Source organism: Rhopalosiphum maidis, chromosome 1, assembly GCF_003676215.2.
Source record: "Rhopalosiphum maidis isolate BTI-1 chromosome 1, ASM367621v3, whole genome shotgun sequence".
NCBI lineage: Eukaryota > Metazoa > Arthropoda > Insecta > Hemiptera > Aphididae > Rhopalosiphum > Rhopalosiphum maidis.
Genome location: NC_040877.1, coordinates 4,372,296 through 4,384,512, shown reverse-complemented (window position 1 = coordinate 4,384,512; position 12,217 = coordinate 4,372,296). Strand labels below are relative to the sequence as shown.

The 12,217-nt window shown below is 33.7% G+C and overlaps 2 protein-coding genes across 2 annotated transcripts; both read right to left on the bottom strand.

Annotated features, from left to right (window-relative positions):
* Positions 1-736: 736 nt before the first annotated feature.
* Positions 737-2,152, bottom strand: LOC113550122 (tetra-peptide repeat homeobox protein 1-like). The gene has a single exon (XM_026951782.1). The coding sequence runs from the start codon at positions 2,026-2,028 to the stop codon at positions 1,186-1,188; it is 843 nt and encodes a 280-aa protein (XP_026807583.1). The 5' UTR covers positions 2,029-2,152; the 3' UTR covers positions 737-1,185.
* A 7,540-nt stretch (positions 2,153-9,692) lies between these two features.
* Positions 9,693-10,845, bottom strand: LOC113550120 (repetitive proline-rich cell wall protein 2-like). Its single transcript, XM_026951779.1, has one exon. It carries the CDS (start codon positions 10,819-10,821, stop codon positions 9,862-9,864), a length of 960 nt encoding a protein of 319 aa, XP_026807580.1. The 5' UTR covers positions 10,822-10,845; the 3' UTR covers positions 9,693-9,861.
* Positions 10,846-12,217: the final 1,372 nt, after the last annotated feature.

Here is a 12,217-nt window from a genome sequence, read left to right as displayed (position 1 = left end):
TTATACGTATACCTATTGCAAATGTGTGAATATCATCATAATAATATCGCAATAATCGGATTTTCCGCCGCGCGGGCGTAACGCAATGACGACGATTACGGTTTCGACACTGCCGCGCGGGCAAGGTTTAGGGCGTTTAAATTCGCACACTGTATAGGTAGTAATAGGGTTTTTTTTTGGGGGGGGGGAATCATCGTTTGCGACCGATACCTATTATGATTCGCGATAAATTATAGTGATATGTATAGATATATATTATATTTTATGTGTATAACATCGCGTAGTTATATCAGTTATTGTCCGTTCGAACGGATTTGTGCGTATTTCGTAACGACAGAAACAATAATAATATTATTATTATTATACCTAAATCGTCGATCGGAGGACATTAATAACGACAACTGCCACTGGTGACGTGCGGCGCGCGAGCACGTTCGCCAATAGTTTACCAGCGATTGCAAAACAATATTGTCGTGTCGTTTATATTATATCAGTACCGCACATGATATTATTATTATTATTATTATTATACATCATACATACGACTACAGTGTGCGCACGATAATTATTGTAATAATTTATTGACCGCCTGTAGTCGAGCACGCGGTACGGCACGCTTCTCGATCGAAATCGCTAAAACCCGAGCAAACCGTGTTGCTCGCAGTCAGCCCTCATTTCTTTATTTCGCTTTAAACCGTGTTTATAAATATTGTCTAGAAAAGAACAAAACACAACGTCAAAGAAAATAAACTTTATTCATACTGCATTATACATCATTTCATATAATATTGTCGTCCCTCGACAGTTTCCTTTGTAGAGCTTTTTTTTTCCGTCGCTATAAAAAGGAGAATATAGCTGATTATGGTATAGGTTGACAGGGGGTCGGGGGTAAAAGTATAATATATATAAAAATAAAAGTTAATTTAAGGTCGTAAAAAAAAAGATCTTAGTCGGTAACAGTCAAAGTTGAGAGAAAATGTTTTTAATTCCGTTATATAATTAAAATTAATTTCGTTTAAAGATAATGACATAGGAAGTATATTTATAATATAAAAATTATATTTACAAAGTAAAAAAAAAAATTAAAATTAAAAAAGTATTTAACAAATTAGTGGTAACCATTTTTCGGTTTCATAAAACCGTTTAGATGTGATAAATGCGTATCAATGCTGTGGGGCCGTTCGGTTAATAGCTGCTGTGGTGGTCGTCGTGATGTTCGTAGTGGTGTTCGTGGCTCTTGACCGGGTACGGTACTGGGACTTCGACTTTCACAGGAACTTTGACCGGGTACGGGACGTGCTTGACGACTGGGTACGGGACGGGCTTGTCGACTGGATACGGAATGTGCTTCTCGACTGTTACCGGGTACGGGCGGTCGACGGGCACCTTGACGGGGTAGGGCACTGGCTTCTCGACGGGGTATGGGACGTGCTTCTCGACGGGTACGTGAACCGGGTATGGGCGGTCGACTGGCACCTTGACGGGGTATGGGACGTGTTTTTCCACTGGATATGGCACGTGCTTCTCGACGTACACTGGGTATGGCTTGGGAACGTGCACAGGATACGGGCGATCTACTGGAACCTTAACCGGTACCGGGATCTCCTTGACAACTGGGTATGGCTGTGGCACGGCTACCTTGACGGGGTACGGCACTGGTTTCTCAACGTGCACTGGGTAAGGTTTTGGCACGTGGACAGGGTATGGGCGGTCGACGGGCACGGCCACCTTGACGGGGTACGGCACGTGCTTTTCTACTGGTACTGGGTAAGGGTGCGCCACCTCCTTGATGATGGTCTTGGACAGCACGTGTCCGTGACCGTGGTAATCGTCGCCACCGACGTGGGCGTCGTATCCGTAACTCGAACCGTATCCGTAACCGGTGTCGAACAGGCTCCTCTTGTCCTGGGTCTTGTCCGCGGACGACTTCTTGTCGTCTTCCACTGGAGCGTTCTTGACTTCATCGTCCTTGGCCAGAGCGTAGGCGCAAAGCCCGAATACGCACGCCGTGTACAGGATACCTCTCATCGTGATAGCGAATACGCTATAAATATAAATAAATATTAAATCTTATAAAATATATTTGTATTGCCGCGTATGTCGGGTGCTGCTCGTTCCAGCTCCGGCTCGGTCCAACACTGACTGCTGACGACTCGGACCCGTCCGTTTTGTACCGTCCGGCCGCGCCGCGAGGGTGGGGACCACGTTTGGGGCCCTCCCCTCCCCCGGCGGCAAACTGCGGGTGTGTGTGCTTTGTCCGGCAACTCCCGGTCAAGTCTACTTTCTCGGAACGCGATCCAGTTACGACTCATTTATTCGTAACGCGTGTTATTCATTACTGTATTATGTTCCCACATCGATCCGATGGACATCTGCAGTGTTCATAGCACACATCACGTATGCAAACGTAGATGCAATTGAAACAAACCACCTAAATTTCACATAATAATTTATATATAATAATAATAATAAACATTACGATATTACATTAAGCACATAATATTAAATGCGTGTAATATAATAATATACGTAATTCAAGTTATCCGTCAAATACAACTACTTAGGTATACATAACATCACGAGATGACGAGACACATACAATATAATATATTATTATATGACGTCGATGTCTGCAGTGGCGGGCGGCGTATTGATAGTCGCTCAAAACTCACTTATCTGGATTTTTTTTTATCGTTTACTAAAAATAAAAATACGATTTACGAAATTCGTGCATTGCATTTCAAATATTTTCTATACATGGTAACCGCAAACAGGTGTCTCATGTGATATACCGGAATTTCAATATTATTGTGTGGTTCTCATAAAGTGATTATTTTTCGAAATCATAATATTTCAAAAATATTAAGTGTCTGAGATGGAGAGACATTATGTTTATTATATTATACTTATCCTGCATAAAACACGAATAAACAATGCTGTTAGAGATATAGATAATGAAATTAAAAATTAAAAATAATTTCTAAAATCCAGTTAAATATACATTGATTAAATAAATTTCAAAGTGAGTTTTGTTACTTGCAATAATAAATATAATATGTATTTGCTAATACTTAAATATAATGTACTATGTTTTTACAGTATTGCGTATTATTCATATATTTATTATTTTTTATTGCAAAGATGAATGATGGACGTAATCGCAGTTCATTAGATCTTTTTTCATATTTTTTAATTCAATATCCGAATTATCAGTGTATAGACTTGTCTGCATTTTTAGACATGCAACTGGCACTAACGATTTTATCAGTAGATACTTACCTACTATTATAATAAGTTATAACTTCTATAATAATTCTTTTGCTATTCAGGGTCACTTATGCATTACATTTTTTTTATTCTATTTTTTTTTTTTTTTTGAAGTGGCTTACTATATTTTTATCTTATACTTAAACATAAAAAAAATCGTTTATATTACAAACTTTATAATCATCTCATTGTCCTTTACCGTTTGATATTAAAAAATATTAATACGATAAAAAAAAATTACAACATTAATATTTTTTTTTTATTTTTATATAATAATATATATATGAGTAAACGAGAACGATATTACGTTCAAAGAAAAGCGATATCACGTTTACTTTTTTATTATTCATTATTCAGTGATTTAGGAGCAAAGTCGGTCAGTGACCTAGAGAAGGACAGGTTTTCTTATGCATCTCTTGGCCAAGTCACGGTTATAATATTTCTTATGTACAATCATAATAATAATGATATATATTATTATTGTTATAAAATACGATATCTAACGCGATTATAAAATCATCAAGACACACACACACACAAATGTACATATACATTATACATAGTATGTAGGTATATAATAATTCAACGCACTGATGGTTATTGCATGGATTTATATTTTATTGTTGCTGTTTAAATCACCTGTAGACGGGCTTCATTGTTGTTGTTTTTCTGTGGTTAAATTACAACCTTAGAGGATATTATAATGACTTTATTTTAATAAGATAATGTTAATTATTTCTAAAATAATTGGATTCGATCTCTTCGTAAATATATACACTGCAGTTTACTTGACTATACATGTACAGTATTTTACTATAAAATATATCTAATCGATAATAATTATTACGTTTACTTAAATATATAAATATAAGGTATATCCTACTATACTATTGAGGCGAATATTACAAATTAAGCCATATAATAAACTTTCTATAGTATTAAGCAACGCTTTTATTCGGCGTTGTGGAGCACAGATGATAGTTTAAAGATGACCACAAATCAGGGTAGTAAATTTAAGTATACAGGGAACTATATCGGATATTTTCATCGAGTTAAAGTGTTTGCGATGTCGCCGTTATCGCTTATTACTACACGTGTAATATAATGAACAATAACAAATTATATAATTTATTTAATTTTTTTAATGCACAAAAAACGTTGTTTGTTTTATAGAGCTTTTAATATTTACCCTCAAGTTGTTTCCAACTCAGCCCAATAACACTGAATCCGTATTATTGGACAATATTATTTTAAGCTTTGATTTTAACTGAAGTGTTATTTATTGGTCATGTAGGAACTTGGCACCGAAAAATTCAAAGTTTCATAGATTTTTTTTTATACTTTTTCAACAAATTCCACCAGTTCTCAGCAAATGACCAAATATGAAGGTACTTTGTAGTGCCAACTTATCGTACCTTGGAATTCGTCGTGTTTCACGGCGCTTTTTTTTTATTGTTTTCATGAATATGCCCCGACCGGAACGATGACTCTACGAGATGAAACCTTTCATGTTGGGTTAACTCGTCGTAAAATTACGCAAATCGCACGTATAGCTATAGAATCATGCGAATTGTCCGAAACGAAATAAAACGCGCGTACAATACAATACACGGTAGGTACCTATTTTGTTACGATGACGACTGGTGTTGATAATGTAGTTATAATATTAATGATGCGCGGGACCTGAAATAATAAATTCTTGTTAAAAACGAAATAACAACAATTATCTCATCTAAAATCTCAGACGCGCCGACTATATACGGCGGCCGGCGGGACTCGGACGCGGTCGCTGCGCCCGCGAAACACACTTGACCATCCACTGTAAACGCGGGCGAAGAATTTTTAATTTTTATGTATTTTTTTTCTTACGCAATTTGGTGCGCGTGCGGGCGACACGATATAATAAGCGTATTATTATATTGTAGATTTTATTCACGACGTCCGGACGCGTCCCGTCCACCATCACACGCCGCGAACCGATTCGTCTCGGTCTGCAGTCTCGTGAACAGGATATTTTATCTTGTATCGTTCCATAGAGTTGATAATAATAATATCGATGACAGCATAATATTCGTTTCTGTAATATTTTTGAGTACAACTTAGCAGTGTACACAAAAAAATCGATGCGAATTCGGTTACATATTCGAATATGATCGGTGAATGACTATACAATTACCGCGGTCGCCGTCATAATTGCTTTAAACGACAAGTAGTTGATTGCGTATTTAATAGAGGTGCACTTCTAACGACTTAATTTTATAAATAAAAGCAACCTAACAACCTCACTCAATTCATATTTTAAACAGCCTTTTTTCACTAGCACTACAACAATAATTATTAGAAAAAAAATTTAGTTTGAACTTTCAACTCATTTTTTAAATGGTCATTTAAACCTATTTCAGTTAATTTGAAAAAAATCAGTTCTCGTCTTATGTAGATTTAAATTTTTTTTATATGTATATATTTAAAATAATACGAAATTGCTTAATTTTGTTATTGTATTTGTTGTAATAGTCATGAATATGATATTTAATAACGTATTCATATACTTTTTTCAAGTTAATTTCACTATACGCAATTATTATTTTTTTTAATAATTTCAGATGCGTCTTTCGTATTTTAGAGTTATATCCTATAGTATATTAGTAGTAGCCAGTAGGCATGGTATACATTTAAAAGTACACAGTTTTGTAATTCTCTCCACTATTCGATCACCACTCAACGGTCTTGACTAAATATGTGTTTTAAACGAAATTCTAAGTAACGGCGGCTGCGATATTGTTAGTGTAATTGTGTCTTAGCTTCATTTTATAGAATATAACTATTGTGCGTTTAAGAACGAACGTTGAACAAATCGAATTTAAAATGTTCTCGTGTCTAACTACGTATCATAATATTCCTAGTCGTATTTCCGTTGTCAGTAGCAGGTTGTGATCTAATTTCGTTTGTTCAGACAGAAGTACGAAACTATATTTTATATCTGCGTTTTAAATTTTGACTTTCAAACTATACACATGTATCGACCATAGAAGTCTTTATATGCATTGCACAATAGACCTCGTGGTCATCTGCAAGCGTAGGTACCTATGTAATATTATACCGTACGTTGCTATTTAATAATATTTCAAAGTCCACGTACCCTTTTCGAATATTTGGATTTATGTCTAAAGTCCATTACGGGGTTACTTTAGCCGGAAGAACTGACCGAATTCCGTGAACTTATAACCTGGACGTGGTCCGATCACATGGGTAATTGAGTAAAAATTGTCCATTGATTTAATATACCTATCGCTAGCATGAAATATATGGAGTTACGAAGTTTTAGGCATTTTCTTTTGACGGGAACTACCGAAAGTCCGAAAATGATGATAAAGTTCACGTATCATAATATAGGTAAATATAATATTTTTACGATGCGTGTAGATATAATAACTAATAAGAACTTTTGGGCACGCTACACTGAAATAAATTTGAAATCCAAAAATAAGAACAGAATTTTTATGTGTGTGGATGTTACTCTGAAGTCTCAGTGGCGGGAGCAAGTTTAAGCAATTGGAACGATGGCGAGATAATACCAATTAGTATTGTTTGCTCCGTATTGAGGTTCATACAGATTTATGTTCATATCATGGCCAACTGTGTGACCTATTGCACTACACTATCCCACATTTATAGAAATTTGAAATTTCTTCAATTTTTTCTGCTATAAATGTTTAAAATTTGTTTTATTAGAATAAAAAATTTGAAAATTTGTTATAAGGTTCCTCATAAGTTTTTATTATAGTTATTTAACATATTAGGAACATAGGTAAGATTTTTTTAGACAATTACATTTTAAAATTAGATAAAATTATATATTTAAACGATGTCAATTACTTTGTTATAATTCAAAAATATTATTCGCAGAAATTTAAAACTTTTGTGTATATTATGATTTTTTTATACTCGCAATGACAATTTAAAAATATCTTGTTTAGTTTTAAGATATTACTTATTTCAACTTTGAATATATTCATATTGTTTATTTGTTTTACAAGGTAGTATCGACTTAAAAATTCACAGTCATTACATAATATGGTATAAATATAAATTGTATATTATTATAATAATCAAATATTAATAATATTAATATATTATAAATGCAATGTTTTCAGAAAAAAGTTAAATCAACCTATACCGTTTTCTAATAGTAATATAAATTACAATAATAACAATATAAAAAACATAACATTTGCTTAGTGTTAAATGGTACACGTCTTCGCTCTGAATCGCTTTTTTTTTATACAAAGATATATCACTGAATTAATTTTAACATAATATCTATTACACTGATACACTCGACACTTACTGTCAAGTATAGAACGATACTCAGCTAACCCCAAATTTTTCGTAATAAATTAAAATCAGACCTATGTTTTTCACAAGTAGTTTTAAACGTATTGAATAAAGTTCCAATTCAAATCATTTACTGCAGTAGTTCTTTTATTAAAATTCAAAGAATCTATATTTAATTAATAACCCAAACAACTTATAGCATTTAACTTTATTGCATAATTATTATTGTTATTTGTATTTTCATATATTATATAATTATTAATTATATCTATTAAATTTATTTTTAAATACTAACGGTTTTTACTATATTTTGGAACAACATATCGAGAAATAAAATACAAAAATTTTATTATCAAACTACAAAATATGGTACTCAAACTTTACCGATAAGATGATAATATGCTCAGCGGTGGGCCATTATAATATTGTATTAATTAATGCGATCATCTGGATTGCCAATAAATTGCTATTACAATTATTAAATTTCCTGCAGTCGTTCACTCCGTTTGTTTTGCCGAGTCCCCAAATGCGGTAAAGTCTATCACGGCAACGCGCTAAGTAGAGTGGAACCGGTCAACGGCGGTCACTGCTCCACTGCACTGGTGCACATTGACGTACGTATATACAACGTGTGCACACGCGCGGTGTATGCATATTATAATGTAGGAGGTACCTACTGCAGAATCGTCAGCCGTATATCATTATATTCCGCGTTATTCTCACGTGCACACACGATCGTATATTATTATTTTCTTATTATTTCGTACACGGCCCGAGCTCGACATTATATAATGGCTGTACTCGCGAGATTATCATCGGACGCGGTGGCGTTATAAAATATATTACACCGTTGCAGTGGGCATATTATAATACTATTACATGAGTGTATATTATTATTATTATTATTATTATTGTGTACGTCGTCGAAGAATATGTCGAAACGGTCTGAATTAATTCGTTCGGTAATTACTAATTATATATTATGCATTGCGATATACATGTAAAACAATACTATCTATCTGTACACACTGAAACAGAATTAAACATAATAATAATAATAATTATGTGTAATAATATTATTATTATTATTATTATTACCGTAATACGACTAATACGTACAAAGTTACACGACTTGTTGGACTTCGTTTTGATTTCGGCGACGATCGAGCCGTTTATGGGACAAGCATACGACTAGTATCAACGAGTTTCCGCGAGTGCTGCAACCCGCAGGTGTTATGTCTCGTTATTACTTATTTTCGTGTTGTTAAAAATAACTTTTAATTTTTTTTTATCCTGGATGACACGTTTTGGGAGATGAATGGCTTTAATTTTGATACACGACGTTTGTCACGGTATATCCAATTATATATAAATAATATATATATTATATGGGTTGCCCATATTACTAATATGTATAATATAATTATATTATATATAAAATGAAAATGAATACTGACGGGTTTGTCGCATTATTAAAAATTCGCCGAGCGAGCACACAAAATATATATGTACATAAAATAACTTCCTCGAACGTTGACTGCTATTATAAATTGCATTAACGATGGAAAACGCGTTAATAGTAATAATAATTTCATAACTAATGTGCTGCAAATATATATTGTCATCATATGTAGGATTCAAGTTATGTTTTAAAAACCATGCGAATCAAAATGAAATGACGAGCTTATTCGTTGATGATCTATCTACACGAAAAATTTGTTTTCCCTACGTTTTTGAAAAATGATACGACCATCTATTATTGTGAAATAGGTATACGTTCGCATCGACAGTAAAAAATGGCAAAAAATCAATTTTGGAATCAACAGTGACGAGAATGTATACCACCACACATAATATACCTGCAGCAGAGACAACCGAGCTATTGTTAAAAATTATGATTTTTTATGACTATAGTTGAAATATTGGCATATTAGATATATTTAAGTTTTATCATATTATAACTATGAACATACTTACTGAACAACCTATTTTCATGCTAAAATAATTAATAATTATTATTGGACTTCCGTAACACACTGAAATGATTATTCTGTGAGAAAAAATTAAAACAAACAAACAAAAAAATGGAATAAGGTAAAAAAAATGGTTTTATTCTACGAAATATATACATAATTATGTTATATAAGACGTATGTATAAGCGCAGACGTGAACAGGTACAATGGTTAAATCAATTCATTTTCATGATATATTATTATATTACATTTTACAAAATTTGAACTCGGATCATTGAGACCTTATTAATAACTGTGGCTTCCGTGTTCGTCGTACGATGAGTGTTCTTCGTAATGGTGGTGGTGTGGCACTTCGTATGGTACAGGGACTTCGACCTTGACAGGAACTTTGACGTGGTACGGCACTGGTTTCTCGACCGTGTACGGCACCGGTTTGTCGACGGGATAAGGCACGTGCTTCTCGACGGTCACTGGGTACGGGCGATCGACCGGAACTTTGACCGGGTAGGGTACTGGCTTTTCGACGGTGTAAGGGACGTGCTTCTCGACGGGCACGTGCACGGTGTACGGCTTGTCGACGGGCACTTTGACTGTGTAAGGTACGTGCTTGGTTACTTCATAAGGAACGCGCTTCTCGACGTAAACGGTGTAGGGCTTGGGCACGTGGACGGTATACGGTTTGTCGACGGGTACCTTGACTTCATAAGGAACGTGTTTGTAGACGGTGTACGGTTGTGGAACTTTGACTTTGACCTCGTACGGGACGGGCTTGTCGACGTGCACTGGATACGGTTTGGGCACATGTACGGGATATGGGCGGTCGACGGGTACTTCGACCTTTACCGGGTACGGTACATGTTTCTCGACTTCGACTGGGTACGGTTGGGCGACTTCCTTGATGATAGTCTTGGACAGCACTTGTGGTTCGTGGTGGTAGTCGTGGCCGGCGAGCTGATGACCGAAACCGCCGGATCCGTATCCATAGCCGGTGTCGAAAATGCCTCTCTTGCCTTGGGTTTTGCTATCGTCGGCGGTTGCTGTGGTTTTATCTGCTTTATCTACCGATTTACCTGTAGTATTTTCCGACGCCAATGCGTAGGCGCACAGACCGAACACGCACACTATTTTGAATACTCCTCTCATATTGTCGTTGGACTTTGGATCGGATCGATCGACTGATGCTATTCCGTTGGATTCACCCGTTTTTGTAGTATCCCGAACACCCATGATGGAAGTAATTTTCATCTCCCCCTCCACGACGGGGGGAGGCGAGATCTACATACTTTCCAATGCTATTAGAATGGCTCCATGTAATCTTCTTATACGCCTATTTGAACCTTGAAAAGTAAACGTAACTTAAGTATTGCTCAGTATTATTACAACGTAGGTGACTGTTACAAATGCACGCATAGTAGATACCTATATAATATATTATAACTTGTGTTTTCAACGTAGCGTGCATATACTCAATGAAAATGTAGAACTCTTTGTTTTTATAACATTGTGATTTCGTATTGTATTACATACCTACTGTACATTGAAATCAGATTACATACGATATAAAACATGTTGTTTAAAAATGCTGTGATATAATATAAAAATATTTTCGTATTATTATTGACATATTATATTTTTGGGAAAAATATCGTTTAACGAAGAGTATGTCTTACTTTATTAGTATTCAAGGGTTGTTGAAATTAGTGAACTATCATCCTCCGTATCATAATTTATATATAATACTATGCACTTGTATTAAATGAGTATTATTTTCGAAATATATCGAAATATATACCCGTGCTTTATGTTACTTATATTCTATACAGATAATTAATAATTCTCGAAAATTTTTGAAATTTGGTGATTATTTGTAATTTTATTTAGTATTTAAGCTATACTGGTGCAGGACTTCTGGTATGTTGTATCATACTGTAGGAAAATTAAAAATTTGTTTTATGAAATCGTGAAATTGTATATATGTATGTATATATATATGTTTTTAAAATAATACAAAATGTTTCATTTAAAATTTTTTAGTTCAATAAGTCTCAAAGGTTAGCCCTAATATAGTAATATTATAACAGATTATTTAAAATGCAATTATTTTCTATTATTTTAATTTGATATTTTGAATAATAAATTATTTGATTTGATATGAACTATTAATTTATTTTTTAAAAACCATATTAAACAAATCTATATATTATACTATTCAATTTCAGTCACACTAATATATAAAATATACAATCACCTCTTTTTCTACGACGATATAATATTATCAATTAAAGATTATTAATTATATAGGTATTTGTCTTTTCATTAATTTGAATTCGAAATTAGAATAATTATTTTTTTATTATTTATACAGTTATACAACTACAGAGGATAAAACGTACAATTTATTAATTTATTTATATGTGAACTATAAAAACAAAACAAATTATTATTACTGAGTCATAAATTAAAGTATAGCAGTTGCATTCTTTATACAATGAATAAATTAAAAATACGGCTTTATTTTTATATCATAATCTTTTGTCATATAATTAAAACATCGTAATAAGCCACTGTCAAAATTAATTAATCAGATTATCAAGTTATTTGCATACTGATTTTCAATGAAAATATAAAAATTAAAATAAAA